Genomic DNA, 24,923 nt, shown 5'->3' on the forward strand with positions numbered 1-24,923 from the left:
CTAGTCAGGTTCGTTAACCACTGAGCCATGACAGGAACTCCAAAGTTAAGGAGATTTTAGAGGAAAACTCTGATTTCCAGCTTCTCTTTATAAATTAGAAAATAAGGAAGTTCTGGCCAGAGTGGATCTGTACTCCAATATGGCAACCATTATAGGAAGCTGAATTGTGCAGTTCCTCTTAGATGGGGAATGTGCAGCCCTCTGACTTAGTCATAAATCTATGCCCTCTCTTGGCTACTTGCTTGCCCTGTGGGCTATAAACTCGAACAAAAGGAAGGTATATTAATTAGGAATTCAATGTGCTATGTATTTCTGCAGGAGATCCAGCAACTCTTTGATGAGTTTGCTTCTTTAAGCTTTAGAAAAAAAAAGAAAAGTGCTCCAGATTGTTAGGCAGTGAAGCCTTACTTATCACTTCCATTTGCAGGTTTTGCTTTAGTGAATGCAAATATAACTAGAGTAGAAACATGCAGTATTGATCTGTTTAGGCTCTCAAAGAGTTTGCTCTCTTTGATCAGTTGTACCCATAATACGGATCTGCTCATCAAGGCCTTTCTTACAGATAGTTCAAAAGTGAAAGTCAGTCCAGTCCAGGTTGACTTGTCATCATTTACCTTTAAACTAAGTCCGATTTTTGGCATTCCTGTCATGGTGCAGTGGAAATGAATCCGATTAGGAACCATGAGGTTGCAGGTTTGATCCCTGGCCTCTCTCAGTGGGTTAAGGATCTGGCATTGCTGTGACCTGTGGTGTAGGTCGTAGACGTGGCTTGGATCCTGAGGTGCTGTAGCTGTGGTGTAGGCTGGTGGCTACAGCTCCAATTAGAGCCCTAGCCTGGGAACCTCCATATGCTGTAGGTGCAGCCCTAAAAAGACCAAAACAAAACAAAACAAAAAAAAACAACCAACAAACAAACTAAGTCTGATTTTTTGCTTCCTAAATATCTGGCACTTTTGCCAGACACAAAAAGTAATTCTAAAATGCAGAGTCTCCAAAGAGTTCTCTGTGTCTAAAAGTAATATTTGTTCATTATTTAAAAATAAAAGGTAGAGTCCCAATCATCTTGCCTGGAAATGGGTGACTGCTGCCATCTGTGTGTACTTTTTTTTTTTTTTTTTTTTTTTTTTGGCCTTTTTGTCTTTTTAGGGCCGGATCTGGGGCATATGGAGGTTCCCAGGCTAAGGGTATAATTGGAGCTACAGCTGCCGGCCTACCCCAGAGCCATAGCAACGCCAGATCTGAGCCGAGTCTGCGACCTATACCACAGCTCATGGCAACGCCGGATCCTTAATCCACTGAGCGAGGCCAGGGGTCAAACTTGCAACCTCATGGTTCCTAGTTGGATTTGTTTCTGCTGCGCCATGGCGGGAACTCCCTTGTGTGTACTTCTTCCAGTAACGACTGAAATGTGTATTTATAGATGAGATCGTTAACAATAAAAAATCAGGAATCATACCAGTCCTATCATTTGGACCCTGCCTTGTGTCACCTGTATGAGAACACCCTTCCATGTTGTAAATATTCCTGAAAACATGATTTATGAACTAACCATCCCCCATCTTAAACATGTAAGGTGTTTCCGACATTTGATGACTGTAACTTGTTTTGAGGTGAATACTTGTAAGTTCTGTGGTCACTCACCTGTACATATTTGCCAATGATCTTGATGATCTCCAGGTTAAACTGCTTGACTGGGGCAGCGGAGAGGTCGATGTGACTCAGAAGACTATAGATGATCTGTAGTAATGATTGTTGCATACTGGACAAGCCTTTTTCTAACAGCTAAAAGTAGTATTAAAAAGCATACTTTGATCAGGTTAAAGAAAACGTAATAGTATTTACATTAATGATGTTGAAAACCGTAACAGATTTAACATAAGAGTTTATGGCTAGATTATCAGGAATCTAGAGAATATGGAAGGTACAAGCGAATGTCTATTGCTGTTACTTTCCTCACTTCAGAAAGAATTAGGTCATTATTGGAGTTCCTGTTGTGGCACAGTGGTTAACAAATCCAACTAGGAACCATGATGTCGCGGGTTCGATCCCTGGCCTTGCTCAGTGGGTTAAGGATCCAGTGTTGCCTTGAGCTGTGGTGTAGGTCGCAGACGTGACTTGGATCCCGCGTTGCTGTGGCTCTGGCGTAGGCCAGTGGCTACAGCTCTGATGAGACCCCTAGCCTGGGAACCTCCATATGGCCGCAGGAGCGGCCCAAGAAAATGGCAAAAAGACCAAAAAAAAAAAAAAAAAAAAAAGAATTAGATCATTCTTCATCTGGTTCTTCTTTCTTTTCCTTCTTCTTCTTCTTCTTTTTTTTTTTTTTTTTTTTTTTTTTGCTTTCTAAGGCCACACATGTTGCATATGGAAGTTTCCTGGCTAGGGGTAGAATCAGAGCTACAGCTGCCAGTCTACACCATAGCCAGAGCAACTCAGGATCCGGCCACACCTGCGACCTACACCACAACTCATAGCAACACTGGATCCTCAACCCAATGAGCCAGGCCAGGGATTGATTCCACATCCTCTTGATTCCTAGTTGGTTGGGTTTGTTAACCGCTGAGCCCTGAAAGGAACTCCCAGTGTTTTCTTTTATATCCTTAACTAATCTAGTCAAACACCCTTTATTTTAGGTTAAGAGAAAAATCGATATATCTCTGTCATCAGAGAATAACTAACTAACCCCAGGTCAATTACACCAGCCACTTCCTACCTATGTGATCTTGGACAAGTTTCTTAACCTTGAGACTTGATTTTTAAAAATAAAACAGTGATACCTCTTTCTTCACAGGGTTTGTAGGAGAAATAAATTATATACATATAATTTTAAATACATGTAACTAATTTTTTTAAAATGTTTTTTATTTAATTTTTTTTTTGGTCTTTTTGCCGTTTCTTGGACCACTCCCATGGCATATGGAGGTTCCCAGGCTAGGGGTCGAATCAGAGCTGTAGCCACCGGCCTACACCATAGCCACAGCAACGTGGGATCTGAGCCGCGTCTGCAACCTACACCACAGCTCACGGCAACACCAGATCCTTAACCCACTGAGCGAGGCTAGGGATCGAACCCGTAACCTCATGGTTCCTAGTTGGATTTGTTAACCACTGAGCCACGACGGGAACTCCTACATGTAACTAATTTTAGTACTGTTGTTAGCAATAATTTGAGAATTATTAATAATCGTAAAACAAGGATAACATACTAATAAGAGTAACGTTTGGCACAAAGCTTTCTCTTTGTAGAGTAAAAATTAATTGCCCACATGCGGTACCAGCAGGCTGTATCGTGCCACTGCCAGACCTTACAATCCCATGAGGGGGTCTTCAGGGAGTACTAGTCTTACTTTAGTGATGAACTTCAGTGGCATAAAAGTGAAAGCTGGTCCAAGGTACTAAAATTCAAAGCCAGGAGTTGCCGTGAGCTGTGGTGTAGGTTGCAGACGCGGCTGGGATCCCATGTTGCTGTGGCTCTGGGGTAGGCCAGCAACTATGGCTCCGGTTCGACCCCTAGTCTGGGAACCTCCATATGCTTCTGGAGCGGCCCAAGAAATGGCAAAAAAAGACACACACACACACACAAAATTCAAAGCCAATGAAGGAGATATGTCTGGCTTTATGTTGCTTCCCCTTGTCCTAAAGGTAGAGGTATGAGATAAACCTAGTGATGTGCATTCATGCAGGTTAGTCAGCTATCAGGCAGAGAGCTCACAGTGTCAGCTCATTTAAATATCAAGTTGGTGGCAACAAATGTATCAAAGACAACACCTTTTAAAAATCCCCAGTAGTCCTGAAGCACTGTACGGTGCTCACCATCCAGGATTTAGCTAAGTTAAACAGTGTTAGAAGCAATACTTAAAATATTTATTGAGTTATGAGGTCAACTTTTTCAAAAGGAAAGTATCCCTTTTTCATAAACTGACAAACATTTTTGAAGGTCTCTTTGCGGCTGTCTCCTTCAGTAATTTACTTTTCTAAGCATGAAGTTACCTCTTCAGCAAATAAATACAGTCAATCCTTGAATGACTCGGGTTTGAGCTGCATGGGTCCACTTAACATGCAAATTTTTTTCAATAGTAAACACTGGCAGCATCATGTGATCCACAGTTGGTTGAATCCCGGATGTCAGAGGGTTGATGGTAAATTACACGGGATTAGACTGTGCGGAGGGCTGACACACTTAATCTCTGCCTTGTTCAAGGGTCAACTGTATTATCTTTTTGTGCTCTGCTAGGACTGGATTTTAAAATTTCATTTGTCTCCCTCAACTCATATTTTAGATTAGGAAGCAAATATATCATCAAAATAAAAACTTGCCCAGCAGAAATGACTTTGCATGCTGTATTATTATTCTAGAAAAGATTTCAAAGCTAAGAGCTAATTCTGCAGAAAAAAAAAAAGGTAACCATTCTCTAGAATCAAGGCCATGAAAAAGCCCATTTTCCATTTGAAATGAAGTTGAAATTTATAGTATTTTGATTTTTATGTCACTTAAAGACAGTGAACGAGGAAAGACACTCAACCCACTTTCCATTTTAAATAAAGCTGAAGTTTACCTTTAAATTTATATCACTTACAGACAGAAAATGAAGAAATAAATACTGAAAATAAAAATGTCCTTTATATTTAAAAGATATTACCTGTATTTTTCTCTTAAAAAAGATGTTCTCTATATTCCCTGACAAAGATGATTTACAGATTAATTAGTATCAGCACTGCTTCTAGAAATAAATATATCTACTTGAAAATTTTGCCACAGAGCAGTGGAAAAATCCTTTTTGGGAAGTGAATTTACCTCTGCAAGGTAAGTCACAAGACTAAATGTAGCATCTGAGAAGGAGTCGTGCAGGTATCTACACACTACATTGATCCAGTTAGCACAGTCTCTGGAGTACGTGTGTGTACTATACAAGCTCATCATGTGAGCCAGGTTGACGAGTGTTGGGCATTTTTCTTCTGCACAAACCTAAAAAGACAAATAAAATAATTTCATTCACTCAAAGACGCTGAAGTTTAAACTTTACATTAAAGGCATTTATGTAATGCAATAACTTAGATATATACGTTGAAGCATTAATGCATTTTATTGCAGTATAGTAGAGAAGTTAAACAGAAGAGGGACAAAAAGCACAAGACATTCTTAAGAGAATAACTTAGATAACACAGAAAGGTGATTAATATGTCAAGCACTTCTGTGGGTGTTAAATGCATGGCTGTTTTGCAGGCTGATGCTCTGTAAAAATGACTTTGGTAAAAACCCAAAGGTTTTTTTAAACCCTATGTATCATTTTGTAACTGTTTTGTAAAACCTGTATGTGGTTCAGTGCTTAAGTAACCAACAGGCACTTTCAACTCTGGAGATCCTCTGGGAGGTTCAGAGCTGCTATGCCAAAGAAGAAATGCTTTAGTCTCAAGCTGTTCATGGCATTTCACTAGAACAGTCAACTGAAGGAGCCTCAACACGTGTGACATATTCAAAGGACTTCATTGGCAAGCCAATAAAATTCTTAAGTCCTGCATCTCCAGTGAATGGCAATCTTTAAGGGGGACCCCAAATTACTCGTCAGGAAATCACCTAAAGCTCTCAAGGTCCTTGGCCAATCATTTATAGGATACTACAAAGTGCACTGACTTACTAGGCTTTGCTTGATACAGGACTACAGAATGTGACTCAACAAATATTTGGGAGAATCTTACTGACCAAGTGCATCTTCTTTGTCTGTTCCCTGAGTTACTGGTGAGGATGGTTCCTTAACCTCTTGCAGGGGACACCTAAAGAACGCAGAACTGAAAAAGGACCATGCAAGTCTTCCATCCTCATCTATCATAAAAGGCTAGCGTCCTTGTAATTTCTTTTAGTATTCCTTTTTTCATTTTCCTCACTTATTGTTCCATCTTACTGATGTTTTCTATGTATTTTCACAAACTGCCTAGAGCATTTGATAAAGGAGAGTATTACCTTTTCAAATACATATTTTCTCAATTTTCAGATGCCTATAACTGATTTTTACTTGGATTCATCATGTGGACATTACCATTAAACAGGCCCAAGATATGAAGGCATGCAAGACTGTGCAGAGACTAACACAGTACTTTGGAAATTATTTTATAAAATCATTAAAAGCAGCTGATTTTCATGCGTTAATTAGCCTTTTACCCATAAAACAGACACCAGGAAGAAAAAAGAAAAAGTTGTTTGATGTTTCTTATTTGTACTTCAAAATATAATAATTGAGCACACTGTTTTAAAAAAAACACGATTTTATAATTTCACAATTTGTTATTCTTCAGCAAAAATTATTGTAGTTTAACGTAAATTCTTTAATCTTATCCTGAAGAATGAGACATTCCTAGAAAATTCTTGTAAAGAATATTTTTTGAAAGAGTGATTTTTAAAAACTATTTTTGAAAAGGAAAAAAGTTCTTTGGAACATAGGCTGTGCAATTTTTGTAATAAAGCATATGGCTTAGCTTTAATTTTGGAATTACCAAGTTAAAATATGAGTCAAAAAGAGTAGGATTTATAACACTTTTTTAGCATCCTATTTTAGCTGTAATGAATAGCTAAAAGGGATAATATTTGTCCCAAGTGTTGCCTCATTTTGAAATGCTATGCTCTCCAAGGGCACAGATAGTAGAAATAGCAACATTTGCATAATGAGGAAGCTCATAATGGCAGAAAATTACTCTCCACAGTTTAAGGGAGAGAACAATTAAGGAATCAATTTGGTTCACATCCTGCAGGTTGCTGAAAGCCCACAGAGGGAACTTTTATGTGCTGCTCAACAGGAAGAAGACAGAATTAACAGTTAACGACTTATAAAAAGCCATACATTTGATTTCTCAAAAACACCAAAAAAACAAAACAAAACAAAACCCCTTAAAACACCCAGAGTTCCCTGGTGGCACTGTCACTTTTGTGGCTTGGGCAGATGTTGTGGAGTGGTTCTGATCCCTAGCGGGGAGCTTCTGCATGCTGTGGGAGTGGGGAAAAAAAAAAAAAAAAAAAACCACCATAAAAGGTACTTGGGAATTTCCTGTGCTTCACCAGGTTGTGCCAAGCAGAAGCTTGGTGTTGGGGAGCTTCTCTGGCCTTCAGGCCATGCTATGCCCCCACCTGTCCCAGCACTTAGCATGTTACTTGGCCCACTTTAGCTGCCCATCTCAAATATTTCTCCTCCCCTTTATCTGGGGATTTATGCTTCTCATTTTCTTAAAATCTCAAAGTAAGCCAATACATCTTTTCCCCTTATATTTTCTTTCTTACCCCTCATCTAGAAAAAAAAGAAAATCCTTGTTTACATTTTGCTAATGGTGTGTCATTGGCTATTAAAATAGAAGTTATTTTAATAAATTCTTTTAAAATTACTTTCAGACCTCATTAATGCAAACACATGGTTTTTTAAGGCAAACCATCATTTTCAAAATGAAGATGTGTTTCCATTAGTTATAATAATAGTTCTTCTGTCTAAATACGTGCTTTTCATTTGGTTAAGAATCTCTCCATATCTGTGGAGAAATTTAAATAGGGATGGATTCAACAACATATTTTGTTAAATATTTCCTTGTCATTTATTAAATGTTACCTATCAAGGTAATGAAAATGTTCTTACTCTTATTACTGTGTATGTGATTAATTGGGTTGGGTTGGTGGTGTTTTTTCCCTACATTGGTGTTTGCTCTTTTCATTTACTGCTGTGCTTCTTGCTAATTGAATCTCAGATTTGAAAAAAATGTGCCTATATGAAAAGCTCTTCCAGAGAATTTTACTTGTTTGTTCCCGTCTGTTGCAAATTGTTCTGACTTTTCTCCTAGTACTTTAGCTAGGTTATCTTACTTAGACTGAGTCACCTCCTCCATCCACCTAATTTTTCTGTATGTATCCTGTATATATATTACTTGCATGTTACTTGCAATGAACTGTATTCCTGTATGTATCCTGTATGTATATTACTGTATCCCTGTATGTATATAACTGTATACAATATAGAGTATAACTGTATATTACTGTATCCTATATGTATGTAACTGTATTCCTGTATGTATATTACTTGTATATTGCTTGTAATTAACTCCCTGTAACTGTTTATATATTTTCAGCTTGAAAAGTCTTTTCTCCAGGACTCAAGGTGACCAAAAGCACCCATAAAATAAAATCAAGATTTAACTTTAAGCAGAAGGCAAGGTATTTGTGATTTCTTCATTGTTCTTCAGAGAGGAAATTAGTAAAGTTATAGAATGTCAAAAGTCATATTCTTTCACAATTAAGACTGAGAGCTCGAAAACTTTGTATAAGCAAGTGTTTACAGAATATTTAGAAATAGCTACACATCTGTTTCAGAAATGCACTATAGGAGAGAAAGAACCAAGTAAGGAAGAACTAAGAATGAAGAATGAAGGGAGGAGAGAGAAGAGATGAAGAGACTGTTAAGAGGAAAAAGGCAAACATAAAGGGAGGGGAGAACTTTCAGAATCACAAAATATGTTATGCCCTCTTCTTCCACAGGGCCTTTGCATGTGCTATTTCGCCTGCCTAAAAAACTTCTACCCTCAGCCCTGCTCTTGGGTCTTACCCCAGGGATTTTATTTTGGTTACTCCTTTTCAGCCTCAAGTAGGTTTTTTGTTTTTTTTTTTTGTTTGTTTGTTTGTTTTTTCTGTCTTTTTGCCATTTCTTGGACCGCTCCCGTGGCATATGGAGGTTCCCAGACTAGAGGTCGAATCGGAGCTGTAGCTGCCAGCCTACACCAGGGCCACAGCAATGTGGGATCCGAGCCTTGTCTGCACCACAGCTCATGGCAACACAGGATCCTTAACCCACTGAGCAAGGCCAAGGATCGAACCTGCAACCTCATGGTTCCGAGTCGGATTCGTTAACCACTGAGCCATGACGGGAACTCCAGCCTCAAGTAGTTAGAATGTGACTTCTTCTAGGCTGACTTACTTGATGTGCCCCAAGATTATTTTGCCCTCCCACTGCAAAGTCACCAGACTCCATGGTGATTGTCTACTTTCTTTTTTTTTTTTTTTTTGTCTTTTGTTGTTGTTGTTGTTGTTGCTATTTCTTGGGCCGCTCCCGCGGCATATGGAGGTTCCCAGGCTAGGGGTTGAATCGGAGCTGTAGCCACCGGCCTACGCCAGAGCCACAGCAACGCAGGATCCGAGCCGCGTCTGCAACCTACACCACAGCTCATGGCAACGCCGGATCGTTAACCCACTGAGCAAGGGCAGGGACCGAACCCGCAACCTCATGGTTCCTAGTCGGATTCGTTAACCACTGCGCCACGACGGGAACTCCTGATTGTCTACTTTCTTGACCACGCCCCTGCTCTAAGGCCCACAGGGCTAAGTATTCTGTCTCCTTTGACCACCACTGTATTTCCAGAATCTGATCCAGGTTCCAGTATATATTTGGTGGTAAACGAATGACTTGGAAACTAACAGACAGGGAGAGGAAAACGTAGGGAAAGGGAGCAGAAAAAGACTCAGATTCGGAGGAGCGTTACTCTAAACAAGTAATTCTATTCACTGTCACTTGAGCAGTTGTAACTTACATCATTACTATATTATGCCTTCGGATGCATAAAAAACTACAAATTTAGCTGCAAAGTCCACATGGGGAGTGACAGGAAAAGGATTTTTCAGAGATTTCCCCCCTTAAGATAAACTCCAGAGAGATTTCTCTCTGGTGCTATCTTTCAGCATACCGTTTACTTACCTTTGCTATTCGACTAGCTGTTTCTTTGCAAAACTGAGTTGGGCTGTCAAAATGCTGGATTAAGTGAGGCAATAAGCAAAGGATGTTAAGAGGAAAGCCTATCAAAAAAAAAAAAAGCAAACAATAACCAATTTTATTGCACATTATTTTCAAAATTAAAGGTGTTTTTCAAAATGGGTCACAGAAACCATTTTCTTTTTATTTCCTGGAGTACTTGATCTTTAAAAAAAAAAAATTTTTTTTTTGCTTTTACCAAAGACTTTAAGCTGTCTTCCATATAAAGAAAACCCTAACTGTTGGTGGACAAGCAGAAATTAGTAGATTTCAAAACAAATGATTAGTTTACATCTCATTACATTAAAAAGCAAAGAGTTGGCTGCAATTCTCTTCACATCACCTGACAACTGGGAAGGATCCACCAATGTGTGTTTGGAGACGGCGATGAGTTTACTCAGGAGATGCACTGTCATTTCTTGCGTAGATACTGAGGTAAAACCTTTAAGGAAAAGCTGTTGAAGGCCTGGGAAATTGTTCCACTTCAATTTGCTTTGCACGTTTTCAATCTTCTCTCGACTCTCCGATTTATCCAAAGGCAAGTGGATCAGCAGTTTGTTGAGAAGCCTGAGAGCCAGGAGGTATTCGTATTCATAATCTGATTCTAATAAAGATGCTGCTATCCAAAAAATGGTGGCCATCAAGCTGGCAGGCTCAGTAGTGGACTGCACATCATACATTGCTTTCTCTCGCAGAGAGGAAAGGCTTCGAGTCCTCGCTAAACTACTACTGTGGTTTATCCGTCCATCCATTATATCCAGTGTGTTGCTCCGCCGCCGGTCACCTCTTCGGTCACCAATTAAACTTAACCTCAAAGAGTTACTCCTTGTATTACTGTTATATCCCAAATAACCGCTACTAGTAATTGGACTTGTGCTTAGATTGAGTTGTCCAGTGCTTTTCCTGTTAGCTGCATACTTGTTTCCCATTAGAGGATCATGGTATGAGGTTCTTGGAGGAAAAAAAGAAAGAAAAATAGATGAATCCATGCACAATCACTTCTGTTGCAACATTAGCTGCACTCTTGAAACCACTGAAAAATGGTCACTGTTAGCAGGAAACATCATTTTTCAAGTATACCTGACTGTGCTGAATCAAATTTCAGTTCTTTCCTCCATGCGAAAACAAAATGTTCAACTGTATCTTTTCTGTCACAGCTAATTGTTTCCTTTGAGTTGGATGAGATTTGATTTGATGCGAAACTTCTGCTCTAGTTATCATCCTAACTTTCAGCTCTGGGATTCAGGAAACATTATGTCCAAAGCAGGATTCATTTGGCTCACCCCCAGATCTGAAGGCCCTGTGGCACCTGTTGCTGTTACTTCACACTTTTTCCAAAAGAACCAAGCTCAAAAAATTTATTTTTGATTTTTTCCTTCTCCCTCACATCTACGTATCACCGACTAAAAAATAACCACAAAATACTTTCTACATGTGACAGCAGTATGCAAAATGCTAGGAATATTAACATCCATGTAAATGGATAAATGATGCCCTGTTAGTTACTGTTATTAAAATGCTAAGAAAATACTGTGAGAATGAAGAGGATGGAATGATTAGCATCCCCTGGGGGCAGTTAGAAAGGCTTGGCTAGGAGGGGATATTGAGATGGGACTTGACGGATAAATCAATTGGGGATTTGTAAGGTGGAGAAAGTTTGAAGACAGGTCCAGGAAGAAGGTACAATACGTGGAAGGTGGGAGTCCTGAGGTATGGGGACCACGGATGCTGAATGTGGCAGGAACAGAGTCCATCACTGGGGCTGAAGCCAAGTAGCACAGCTGAAAGGTCTCTGATCAGGATGTCACATGAACAGCATCGCCACTTACTAGCCCTGTGACTTTTCACACATCTTCACTGTCTGAGGCTCATTTTCCCACTAGTCATCCGTCTGAATTCTGGAGTGTTATTCTCACAACTAATATTAGAACAATTTAATGTTATACATATATATATATATTTTTTCTTTTTCTAGGGCCGCACCCATGGCATATGGAGTTTCCCAGGCTAGGGGGCAAATCAGAGCTACCACTGCCAGCCTACACCACAGCCACAGCAACACCAGATCCGAGCCGTGTCTGCAACCTACACCACAGTTCATGGCAACACCGGATCCTTAACCCACGGAGCAAGGCCAGGGATCGAACTCGAAACCTCATGGTTCCCAGTTGGATTCGTTAACCGCTGCGCCACGAAGGGAACTCCTAATGTTATACATATTTAGCTATTTAGACTCTATATACATATCTACTGGTTGCCCGGTTTTAAAGTCTTACTGAGAAAGGGCAGAAAGAAGATCATAATGCTTCATGGTTTCAGCCAAAGTATCTATTGCAGATTCCAACGTGAGAAGCAGCTCAATCACAAATCCCTAGGGGAAAAAAGGGCAGATTTTAATTAATTAGGTTCTGGAAAGAAGAAACTGCAATGCACTTCCTGATGAGATTTTAACAGAGGACAAACTCCACATTAATATTACAAAATAATGAAACTCTTGAGCAACATGATCTTGCTGATTGATGAAAATGCATCAAACTAATGGTACAAATTGATTACGACCGCAACACAATTCACTCAAAATTGCTTAAACCAGAAATCTAGGAGCCAGCCCTTTTCCTTACACTCACATCTGAATTGAATCCATTGGCAGGTCTTGAAAAGAATACTTTGAAAATATACCCTTACTCTGGCTTCTTTTTTCTGCCTCCATAGTTTTTCCTGATCTAAATCATCACCATTTTGGCCTGGACTCCTACAAATGACCTCTTAACAGACCTCTATTACTTTCCTAAGGACTCCACTTAGCCTGCAGGGTGAGGTTTTTTTTAAATTTTATTTTTAATTTTTTTTTTTTAGGGCCGCAACTGTGCCATATAGAGGTTCCCACGCTAGGGGCTGAATTGGAGCTGTAACTGCCAGCCCACACCACAGTCATAGCAGTGCAGGATCCGAGCCACGTCTGCAACCTATTTCACAGCTCGTGGCAATGCTGGATCCTTAACCCACTGAGCAAGGCCAGGGATTGAACCTGCATCCTCATGGATGCTAGTCAGATGCGTTTCCGCTGAGCCACGATGGGAACTCCTAGGGTGAGTTTTTAAAAAAGCAAATCATATCATCACCCTCTTTTTTAAACCTATGGGTGGTGTCCCATCAGTTCAGACTAAAATCCCACCTCACCTCTCACCAGAACCTCTCAGACTTCACATGATGAGAACCTGCCAACATCATCAATCTCTTGTTTCTACATGTTCCCATCCAGTATACTCTAGCCACATAGGTTTGCTTGATGTTCCTCTAAAAAGCTTCTGCCTCAGGGCCTTTGCACGTGTTAGTGCTATGTCCCTCTAGCCGCTTTCCTAGGTTATCACAGGGCTCACTTTATTTAAATGGGTTCCAAACTCATCTTCTCCGATGATCATATATAAGACAACCCCCTTCCCCCATCACTGTAATCCTACCTATTTTCACAGCATTCATCACTAAGTAAAAGAGTCCTCTACATTATGGGTGGATTCAAGGCTTGTTTCCCCCAATGAAATATGAGCTCTACAATGCAAGGAACTTTGTCTTGTTCACGATTGTATCCTCAGCGTCTAAAACAGTGTTAAAAAAAATCAGGCGTCTGTACAGACCTACCTAAGTTCTCTTCTGCAGTATTTCCCCTAGTTTCTCTTTAGAAATGAAATTCAAACACTCCGTTTTACATCTAACTTTAATGTCCTCTAGATAATATCTAGGGGCGTGTGTAGAAAGCTGTTTCTCATAGGCTGTTTCTGATAGGCACGATCGAATTCAATTAGTAATATTACATATTCATCACACAATGTTGTAATTTAATTCTTTGTCCGCATGTTAGCACCTGACACTAATAATTCTATACGACCACTATCTTGCTCTGCCTGCTGTGATTTATATTGGGCCCTCAGTCCTCAACAACAAGGAACTGCTCAAAGAATTTCATGACCTACCTGTGCATCTTCTCCTGGGTCCCCTACAGTTTCTACAAGCCTGGAGAGAACATCAGAAAGTGTAGTTGCAGAAAGAGGCTGCTTTAGGGCCCTGAAAATCTGAAAGGATCTCCCAGCATAGTGTCGAGAGGAACAAGAAAGTGCCGTCTGCAGGGCAACCTCGCTAAGATGACGTTCCAAATGAATTCCTTCTGAGAAAACAAAGGAAACCAGTAAGTGCTTCTTGTTTTGCAGAATACAGGGGTTAGGATCAGAGACTGTTGACCATTTTATTTTATTTTTCCTCTTATGGCTGCGCCCATGGCATATAGACGTTCCCAGGCCAGGAACGGAAACGGAGCCACATCTGTGACCTATGCCGCAGCTGCAGCAAAGCGAGATCCTTAACCCATTGCAGCAGGCTGGGGATCGAACCAGCATAGCTACAGAGACAAGATGGATCATTAACCCACTGTGCCACAGTGAGAATTCCCGATAGCTCTTTTAAACCCAGTGTCAATCAGTACAGTATCCAGCACACGGGGCAGGCATTAACATTTTATAAGTTATTAAATGCTTTTTCCTTGCCATTAAATTCCATTTGCATTTTATTTATTTATTTTTTTGTCTTTTTAGGGCTGCACCCGTGGCATATGGAGGTTCCCAGGCTAGGGGTCTAATCAGAGCTGTAGCTGCCGGCCTACACCACAGCCACAGCAATGTCAGATCCAAGTTGCATCTGTGACCTACATCACAGCCGGATCCTTAACCCACTAAGTGAGGCCAGGGATCGAACCTGCATCCTCACAGATAGGAGGCTGGGTTCCTAATCTGCTGAGCCACAGCAGGAACTCCAGTATTCTCCTTTTTAAGTAGTAACTTAATTGTGCTTCAACCACATCTGTCCCTAATAAGTTCAAAAAACAAACCTGTCCAAAACTTTTGAACTTAGACATGTCAGCTGTCAACTTTTGGCTAAACATTATCAGAAAGAAGTTTTGACATCACATTAAAATATCTCCCTGAAAGTAAGTATCATCAGAAATGTTTATTAAAAGATACCTGAGCTTGACTGCTTAAAAACAGAAACCACATGTTTCAAAAATGTAGTTAACTGCTCAGCACTCTTTATGCTAGGATTCTTGGCAGAAACATCCTCATGGTTCCAAAGAGGCCCTCTTTTTCTGAAAACAGAGAACAGATTAATTCCCTTGGTTTTTAACAGATATTCAAGTTTTACTCATACTCACCTAACACATGCTTTTGCAATTAGAAAGGACAGCAGTTGAATAAATCAAACAGCATGTCACACAGTCTACGATTATTATGTACCTGGACGTGCAATGAGCTAGAGCAAGCAGAGGAAGATACACGTTACCCATAATTTCAAAGTCTTCCATCACCACAGTCAAACTGTCACAGAGGTAGCAGGAAAAGATGACAGATGTGACCAGGTGAGAAGAGTACTGGTTACTGCTTATGTATTATGGGTCGAGACATTGTAATTTGTGGAGGCTAGACTGTATTTAGACTGTCATGCAAAGAAAAGAATTTATAAGCTGAAACTACAGGAAAAGTTTAGGCCAGAATAACATCCTGCGGATTCTTTCTTTAAAAGATCTTTGTGTTCTCAAGGCCACCACCTTGGTTAAAGAGAGTTAAGCTCATTACCACAGGCCCAAAGTATCCTGAAAAAAATATGGTCACACTGCCTCTAGTCCCTAACGTTTCTAACTTATTATCTACTTTGCTATGAGAATGATTGTTTTCTGAACATATTTACTTAACTGGACCCCCACCCTCTCCATCCAGCTCAAAGATTTTTGATAACATCTCCTTTCTTGAAAGATCTATAACCTTGAAAGATCTATAACCGGGGGCCAGGTTAGGGCCCCCCAGTTTGAATTCTCCCAAGCTTTCTCATCTAGAAACTCTTCCCTTAGCATCACATTCAGATTGGATTACTCACCATTTCCAAGGACACTTGTATTATCACCCTTTGGAGATTTTGCTCTTATTGGGAAAATACCGGCCTCTTTCTCCCCATCTATGTTTCATCCTTACTAAGAGTGCTTTGCAAAGAGTAGACCAGAAATATTTGATAACTGATGGGTAACATAGCTTATGACAGCAGACTATAATATTTTCATATAATACTGTATTCTCTTTGGCACTTAGTATCCAGACATGACTGAGGCTCTCCTCAGGTACCATTGTGAGCAAACGAAGAAAGTCTCCGGTTGCATCAAGTTTTCTAACTACTGCACGATACAAACTGTCTATTCCAAGTCCAGGACACGTGGGGGAAAAACAAGGTTCGCCGTAGCTGACAAATGAAACGATGCCTTAACACAGACATGTTGCGAGAACAGTGAGAGCCGCCAAGGTTACCTTGAGGTAATGAATTCCATGAGGGTTTTGACTTTTCCATCCTGCTCTACTGAGAGGTCGACCTCGTTGAGGATGGTGGTGTGCAGATGCGAAATGGCAGCGCTGTTATTTCCTAAGCTGATACTAGAGGAGGTAGAACTTGAGCTGAGCCCTGAGTCGGTCATGGGGGAGGGCTGGTAATCAGGTATAAAATCACTAACACCTGCTGGGAGAGACCCAAGTCTGTGAATGCCCCGATGACAGAAAACAAGCTCCCGCAATATTTAAAGGTCCCTTAACAGATCCCATGTGACACATGAGGGAATCTGGAGGTGCTGATGCAGATCTGTGAGCGCGCGCGCGCCCTCTGCTGGAGCCTCACAAGCACCAAACTTTATCAAGGGAGTTTTTGAGCAACCCCTGTTTTCAGAGCCTCTTATTAAAACTCAAATTACTTAGATTTGCAGTCCTGTGCTGCCATCTGCTGAACCGAGTTGAAACTGGAAGTTTCCTGATATTTGGGCATATTTCTCTAACATCCTAGGTCATTCCCATTTCTATAATGTGACCTGATTTTTAATTTCTTAGGGAAAGGATTTTTATCCTTTCTGCTTCATTTTACTTACAATTTTAAAGTCTATTTGTTAACATTTATGTTATGCTAATTATTAAATAATGCTAAAGGTTATTCCTAATGCCCATACTTATAAAATGGCAAAAGAGACCCCTAAAAATAAATGACAAATACAAACAATGGAATAGGACAGAAATGCTTTAACATAAAAAAGGCAGCAAACTTTATTCCATTCATCTTGTTTTGTGTGTGGGGGGGGGGTGCTATTTTTAGGGCCGCACCCACGGCATATGGAGGTTCCCATGCTAGGGGTTGAATCACAGCTACAGCTGCCAGCCTACGCCACAGCAATGTCAGATCCGAGCGTGTCTGCGACGTATACCACAGCTCACGGCAATGCCAGATCCTTGACCCACTGAGCGAGGCCAGGGGTTGGACCTGAGTCCTCATGGATACTAGTAGGGTTTGTTTCCACTGAGCCACGACAGGAACCCCTATTTCAGTTTTTAAAAACAATTATTTTCTAGATCATCTATTATAAATTGATGATACTGATGAATGAAATACCTAAGTTAGGGCTATTTAGGGAAAAAGAAAATATAACTTGAAAAGTAAAAAAATTCACATCCACAGTGAAATAAATTTTACATTAAATTCATTAATTTGGACTCACTACTTCAAAACATATAATTTGTAACTCACTAGACTTTAAGATGTATAACATTTGAAATGCCATCAGTATAACTGAGTCGATACAAAATTTTAAATGTCTTCCTTTGTCAATTTTTCAGATCTTGACAGCAGAAGGAATCTAAGACAAGTTCGCCAGCTTTTTCACTACCAGTGCTCACCAAATTGAGCCACTCTTTCATTGTACCTTAAACTGACACGTTGAGAGTTTAACATTTTTATGACGAAGATCTCTAGAAGCAATAGAGATTCAAATTCTCCAAATTTAATGCCTTCTTTTATGGGTAGTAAATCAAAGTCCATGGTGCTTAGAATAATAAAACTACATTTAGGAGTTCCCGCCGTGGCGCAGTGGTTAACAAATCCAACTAGGAACCATGAGGTTGCGGGTTCGATCCCTGGCCTTGCTCCGTGGGTTAAGGATCTGGTGTTGCCGTGAGCTGTGGTGTAGGTCGCAGACGCAGCTCGGATCCCGCGTTGCTGTGGCTGTTGTGTAGGCCGGCAGCTACAGCTCCCATTAGACCCCTAGCCTGGGAACCTCCATATGCCACGGGAACGGCCCTAGAAAAGGCAAAAAGACAAAAAAAACCAAACAAAAAACAACAACAAAAATTAAACTACATTTAAAATAATGTTCCCTAATGTTTCAACTGTAGTTGACTTTCTCTAATGCAGGACATGAAGGAAGTACGATTCCACTTGCAAACGGTACTTTTAAAGCAAATACCTGTGAAAGTATAATCTAAGTGTGCAATTTGTTTGACTGTAAGCACCCTGGGCTCATTAAACTCCTTGTTCCTGAGAAGGACAGAAGCAACAGTTCGGATGTTACTGTTGGATCCCATCACTATGAGTAAGTGCAGAAGCAGGCGTTTGCAATGTTCATACACCTCAGGGTGGCAGTGGTCAAACCCTAAAAAGAAGAGCAGAAAATCAGCATCAGTAAAGAGAAAGAATGCGTGTTCTTGCTACCATCGCATATGTTAAAAAGAGAAGCAGAAATTACGGAAAACACGTTGGGGAGCATGACACACGGCATCAAGTTTTTTTATCGGCCTCGAGTTTGTGTCCCCTTTTGCGACAGCCTGTGGTCCCATTGGACTGGGGGGAATCAAGACAAGTTTCTCATGCATTTTATGTCTAAAATGTAGTCATCGCTGAGAAACTGTTACTCTGTTACATAACACAAGATGGAACTTTTTAAGGCAAGCCTATTTTTTTTCTGCCTAGAATATAACAGAAAGTCAGTAGATGCTTCCTTACTGAAGGAATGAAACAATATATACACAGTACATATCAGGAATTTTTTTTTTTTTCTTTTTAGGGCCACATCTGTGGCATATGGAGGTTCCCAGGCTAGGGGTCGAATCAGAGCTACAGATGCCAGCCTACACCACAGCCTCAGCAATGCCAGATCTGAGCCACATCTGAGACCTACACCACAGCTCATGGCAATGCCAGATCCTTAACCCACGGAGAGAGGTCAGGGATTGAACCTGTGTCCTCACGGATACTAGTCAGATTTGCTTCTGCTGCGCTATAACGGGAACTACTATATCAGGAAAATTTAAGAGAAGGTAGCCATTTCCTGAAGTCACTTGCTTCAGGAAAGCAATCCTACAAGCGTGGAAAGTGTTGGCAATATAATGGATTCCATGTGTTTGTTTCAAAGGGCACAACAGAGTTTTAGATGTGATAATCAGACTGTCCCCAATCTAAATCTTTTGGGAAACTGACCCCTTTTCAATTATCCATTTACTCTGAAAGTTTCCAGTCCCAGAGGTAAATTAAATTTACTCTTGTTATAGCATTTTTCCTACTGGAGGGTAAGTGTGTTTTTGTGTACAATATGACAGACCATATGATAGGAATAGGAATGGGCATAATAGACTTGTTTGTAGTTAAAGAGAAGCTAGGAATAACTCCCCTCTGGACTGTAAGAATCACAGTAAAAAGTGTCATGGAAATAACATATAAAAAATAGGCAAAGAAACATATTGAAACTTCCTTGAAATTGCATTGTCTTTCCCACTGTGGAAAACAATATGGAAGTTCCTCAAAAAATGAAAAATAGATCTATTATGTGATCCAGCAATTCCACTCCTGGCTATACATCCAAAGAAAACAAAAATACTAGAAAAGATACATGTACCCCAATGTTCACAGCAGCATTATTTACAACAGCGAAGAAATAGAAGCAACCTAAGTGTCCATCAATAGATGAGTGGATAAATAAAATGTGGTGCATACACATACACACAGGAATACTACACAGCCATAAAAAAGAATGAAATAAGGCCATGTGCAACAACATGGTGGACCTGGAGGGAATTATGCTTAGTGAAGTAAGCCAGACAAAAAAAAGACAAATACTCTATGTTATCACTTATGTGTGAAATCTAAAAAACAAAACAAACTAGTGAATACAGCAGAACAGAAGCCAACTCACAGAGATGGAAAACAACCTAGTGGTTTCCAGTGGGGAGAAGGAAGGGAGGAGGGGCAAGATAGGGGTTGGGAACTAAGAGCTACAAACCACCCTGCATAAAATAAATAACTTAAAGGATATACTGTACACCACAGGCAATACAGCCAATATTTGGCAATAAATACGAATGGAGTAGGATCTATAAAAATTTTGAAGCACTATTTATACACTTGAAACTAACACTGTGACTCCACTCTACCCCAACAAAAAATAAGTAAAGAAATGCAACCGGTTCAAACCAAATGAACAAACCACACTGCCTTGCAATTATCCCAAAAATAAAAAATGAAGGAATAAGACCCCCATATTTATTACCTATAAAAATGGCATGAAGCAGAAGATGGAGGTAGCTTCCCCATTCCACCTTCACACTATGATCAATGATCAGATCCGTCAAAAGGATCACGGCTATGTTACACCTGTGACAAACAAGAGCATTATTTTTATTTTTATTATTATTATTATTTTTTGTCTTTTTGCTATTTCTTGGGCCGCTCCCATGGTATATGGAGGTTCCCAGGCTAGGGGTTGAATCGGAGCTGCAGCCACCGGCCTACGCCAGAGCCACAGCAACACGGGATCCGAGGCATGTCTGCAACCTACACCACAGCTCACGGCAATGCCAGATCCTTAACCCACTGAGCAAGGGCAGGGACCGAACCCACAACCTCATGGTTCCTAGTCGGATTCGTTAACCACTGCGCCACGACGGGAACTCCAGCATTATTAATCTTTCACTAGAGGAAACCCAGAGGAAGTCTTGTGCAAATGACTTGAAGATTTTAATATTGTATTTTACAGAAAAATACAACGTTCTCAAGAAAAAAAAAGAAGAAAGAGAAGTACAGCAGAAGAAACCTTGTTAAGTGATAGTTCTAGAAAAAAACGTATCTGCTAAGGGCACCTCAAAATCAAGGGCCATATTTTCTTCATCTTCAGCCCTAATACCTAGCACACTGCTTGCCACATAGTAGGTGTTCGATTCACGTTTGGTACATTAATAAATTTTGAAAGAACACAGTTAACGGTGCGATGGGGATTTTTTTGCTAGGCGGAAGTCAGCTTAATTCCAACTACTAGTGCCTACGCCCAGAACATAGTATTTTGTTCAGATGTAGTAACTGGGTCCCAGAAAGGTCAAGTAACTATGCCAGACACCCAGAAAAGCAGCAGCAGCAGAAATAGATTCCATAATGTTAAGGGTAAACAGAATTTTGAGTTTTTAGATCTCTTAAAATCTAAACACACTGATCGAAGTTGAAAGCAAGAAGGTTGCTCGTACTCTGCGTTGTCAGATAGCGTAAAGAAAGCCGAAAGTGTTAAGCAGATTTGGCTCATATGAAATAGGAATGACGCTGGGGTCCACCTGTGAAGAGGTAATCCAGGTGATGACGTTTCGGGCAAGTAATCCACCAGTGGTGACCAGCAGCCTCCAGCTGGTGGGAAGGGTAGTGGCTCTCCTTGATTATGCTCCATCACTTTCAGGCGCCAATTAGAATAAAGTGGCATTGAATCACCTATCAAAATAAAATGATCTCATTGTCTACACCATCTACGTTCTGCCAATATAAGCAAACTCTAGTAAGACACCAACTATGTATAGCATTGGCAAGTGATACAAAGGATTTCCCACTATGTTGACATACGTTTGCGAGGAAGACCTGGGTACTAGAATATTATCAGAGTAAGCAAATCAGAGCGAGAAGAGAGCTATCCAGTCAGGTTCCATTCTTTATATCAAAACAAAACTCCACGAGCACTTGGTCGTGAGCCCATCACTGATGTCCAAGCTATGAGACCACATTGTAGGTAAAGCTGCCTTGTAACAAGGGCCTTCTGGTCAGTTACTCAGTTCTAAATTTCCTGAAACAGGGCCGATACAAACCCATCTTCAAAGGAAATCTGCTCTACCGCAGTGGGGCTGCAGGGTGCAGTAAAAAAGCCCATCAGGACATGTGAGTTCTGTGTGACGTGGGTAAGTCACTTAACCTCTCTGGACCTCAGTTCCATCACATGCAAAATGAGGAGATTGGACCAGATCATCTTCAGGGTCCCTTCCCAGTCTGAAGGCTTGTTTGTGTTCTTATTCCACCCCACCACAGTGTTACAGTGAGACTCAGATTATTCATTTTGCAACTGCAAGGGAGACATTTTAGTAAAGCATGAATCCGTGGTGAAAGATCATACCTACTCGAAAAAGCAACCTGTTGCCACTGTCTGTTCTATGATTCTTCTCGAGAACTAATTCATTTTTTTGGCCTTACCCACAGTAAGTGGACGTTCCCGGGCCAGGGATTGAATCTGTGCCATGGCAGTGACAATGCCAGATCCTTAACCCACTGAGCCACCAGGGAACTCCTTGACAACGAATTCTTATATGCCTTTTGATTTATTTACAGAGAACCTGTGCTTTGAAAACATATTTCCCCCACTTTCATTGCTTCTTAACATTAAGACATTTCACATTATGTTGGAACACCACTAGTGGCAGTTCAATACTCGTCTTAAAAACAATTAACTGGAAGAATATATTTATTAACATTAATACACCTGGCCATGGTAGGTATAAAAAAGAAACATTTGGAATGTATTACTTTTTTCTTCTTCATAAGATCCTCCAGAGCTGCTACTGTATCGAGATTCTAGTCTGTGATGTTGACGATTTAAATGACTGTTTAGTCCACTGTAGATGTCTAGATGCACATAGCTAGGGGAATGATCGTTGAAGTTAGTCACAGTTCATGGCAAAAGAGTATTTGCACTTTATGGTGCATTTTCTATGTTTAAAAAAGAACAGTACACAAAACACTCAAGTTTACTATGATATATATGAATTTCTACCACCCAATTCAAAACCTTAAGCTTTGAGGGCAAGTATTTCTATGGGATGAGTTTTCTTAAATTGGTGTGCTAATAACATGCTGGTGAAATCTATTTCATATAAAAAAGGCAGAGTAAATATCCACTTTGGAAAGTTTAAAACATGCAGGAGCACAAAAAGCGAGCGATCATACTCATCATTGCTACATTTTAAAAAATCAAGCATGCCAGCATCTTTGATCTTAAGTAGTTAATGGGGACGATTTCTTTTTTTTTCTTTTTTCCTTTTTTTTCTTTTCTTTTTTTTGTCTTTTTAGGGCCGCACCCACAGTATATGGAGGTTCCCAGGCTAGGGGTCGAATCGGAGCGATAGCTGCTGGCCCACACCACAGCCATAGCAACGTGGGATCTGAGCTGCATCTGCAACCTACACCACAGCTCACGGCAATAGTGGATCCTTGACCCACTCACTGAGTGAGGCCAGGGATTGAACCTGCATCCTCATGGATGCTAGTCAGATTTGTTTCTGCTGAGCCACGACGGAAATTCTGACAGTTTCTAACATGGAAATATATTTTGCTAGAATTTCAACACAATGACATATATATTCAAATGTGGAAATGATCATTTATTCTGATGACAATCAATATCTGAGAAACTGAAAGGCTAAGGGAGAGCAGAGAAGTACTTACCTCTCTTCAATATTCTCTTTTATGGGCTTATTATCGGAATTGCCATCCATGGGAGCCACCATTGTATTGCTACTAGAAGTAGTTCCTATAATCAGAAATAAAATCAAATTGGTGAATTTAAAGCCTGAGATAACTCAATAAGAACAAAAGATTTCAAATTGTAAATGTCAAAACTCCTTGAAAATGAGAAGGTGATTTTTTTTTTTCCTTTAAATAGCCATACCTGCAGCATATGGAAGATCATAGGCCAGGAATTGAATCCAAGCTGCAGCTGCTGGCCTATGCCACAGCTGCAGCAATGCGGGATCCTTCACCCACTGTGCCAGGCTGGAGATTGAACCCATGCCTCTGCAGAGACCTGAGCAGCTACAGTGACAATGCTGGATCCTTAACTCACTGCACCACAGTGGAAACTCCCAGAGAAGATGATTTTTAAAAAGAAATGTACTCTGAAGGGCCATGAAGGAAGGATACAGCAACAAATGATGGATGTTGGAAAATAAATGGACAAGAAGTAATCAAGTGCTAAGATGCCTGAATCCAGAGCTCTTAGGGGAAGAAACCAAGAAGCTTCTATATCTATATGGCTGAACCTCCAAAAGGCTCAGGAATTAGCGGCCTCAAGTTCTTCCAGGAAGTAGGGATTGAAGGAGGTGCTAAAAATGTCAGGATTGGTTGAAAATCTATTTCAGAAGTAGCTGGTCCCCAAGACCTACCCCCACGCCTCTTGTAAGTGGCTGTCTTCCCTCTCTTCCAGAAGTCTTTTCTGAGGACAGTAGGTCAGAAGGTTTCTGTACTAGGGCACACCATATACAGGTGAAAGAGGCAGTACTTTATTGAGAATATGAGGACTAAGAAAAAACATACAGACATACTGAAATTTGAGATCAGACCCCCTTGCAACCTTCTTACCCCAATGAGCCACCAAAGGCTTGAGGAATGTGTGTGTGTGTGTATCTATGGATTATATGTAATTGGACACACATCCATACCCCTATATCCTCTACTCTAGGGAGATGACTGCAAGAGTTTTCTCTCAGGAATCTAATCAGTACAAGAGAAAAGACCTATAGACACTTAGATCAATGAAATCATCATGCAACAGAGGACAAAATCAGTAAGTTCCATATATACCTACAGAATATCCAATCAACTTTTCTTTTAAAATGATTTTAATTTTTTCCATTATAATTGGTTTACCAATTATAATTTTCAATGTTTCACTGTTTATGAAAAGATAGGTCTAGAGTTGGTAGGTTTTTGAGGAAAGCTATAATTAAGACAAATCAGGAGTTCCTGTTGTGGCTCAGTGGTAATGAACCCGAATGGTGTCCATGAGGATGCGGATTTGATCCCTGGCCTCACTCAGTGGGTTAAGGATCCGGTGTTATGGTGAGCTGTGGTGGAGGCTGCAGATGCAGCTTGGATCCTGTGTGGCTGTGGCTGTGGCTGTGGTATAGATCGGCAGCTGTAGCTCTGATTTGACCTCCAGCCTGGGAACTTTCATATGCCATGAGTGTGGCCCTAAAAAGCAAAAACAAAAAACAAAAACAAAAAAACAAAAAACAAGAC

General features: G+C 40.4%; 1 protein-coding gene and 1 long non-coding RNA gene across 33 annotated transcripts in view; one reads left to right on the top strand and one right to left on the bottom strand.

Moving 5' to 3' along the window:
* FRYL (FRY like transcription coactivator) overlaps positions 1 to 24,923 on the bottom strand; it is a 351,368-nt gene that overhangs the window by 48,766 nt on the left and 277,679 nt on the right. For 15 of the 32 annotated variants that reach the window (XR_014812413.1, XM_084971995.1, XM_084971990.1 and 12 more), the window contains 13 exons: positions 23,352 to 23,436; positions 22,434 to 22,546; positions 21,206 to 21,356; positions 20,155 to 20,258; positions 18,079 to 18,264; positions 16,109 to 16,313; positions 14,780 to 14,901; positions 13,739 to 13,929; positions 12,044 to 12,138; positions 10,111 to 10,718; positions 9,714 to 9,811; positions 4,793 to 4,963; positions 1,642 to 1,782 (listed from right to left, as the gene is read on the bottom strand). Coding sequence is in view for 25 of the 32 variants with exons in the window: in XM_084971995.1 (XP_084828121.1) it covers positions 1,642 to 1,782; positions 4,793 to 4,963; positions 9,714 to 9,811; positions 10,111 to 10,718; positions 12,044 to 12,138; positions 13,739 to 13,929; positions 14,780 to 14,901; positions 16,109 to 16,313; positions 18,079 to 18,264; positions 20,155 to 20,258; positions 21,206 to 21,356; positions 22,434 to 22,546; positions 23,352 to 23,436 (2,270 nt within the window). In the remaining 7 variants the exon portion in view is untranslated. Of the gene's footprint in view, positions 1 to 1,641; positions 1,783 to 4,792; positions 4,964 to 9,713; positions 9,812 to 10,110; positions 10,719 to 12,043; positions 12,139 to 13,738; positions 13,930 to 14,779; positions 14,902 to 16,108; positions 17,049 to 17,813; positions 18,265 to 20,154; positions 20,259 to 21,205; positions 21,357 to 22,433; positions 22,547 to 23,351; positions 23,437 to 24,923 lie in introns of those variants that run through there. The other 17 variants (XR_014812412.1, XM_084971998.1, XM_084972000.1 and 14 more) reach the window with 6 other exon arrangements.
* LOC146400424 (uncharacterized) lies at positions 2,270 to 8,892 on the top strand. The gene is made up of 2 exons (XR_014812453.1): positions 2,270 to 2,919; positions 3,539 to 8,892. It is a non-coding gene; the product is annotated as an uncharacterized LOC146400424 (long non-coding RNA).

This window comes from Sus scrofa, chromosome 8 (assembly GCF_054392235.1).
Source record: "Sus scrofa isolate SSC_HxYL_T2T_F1_AM1 chromosome 8, Sscrofa_HxYL_maternal_Yorkshire_Landrace_v2.0, whole genome shotgun sequence".
In the NCBI taxonomy this organism is placed as follows: Eukaryota; Metazoa; Chordata; class Mammalia; order Artiodactyla; family Suidae; genus Sus; species Sus scrofa.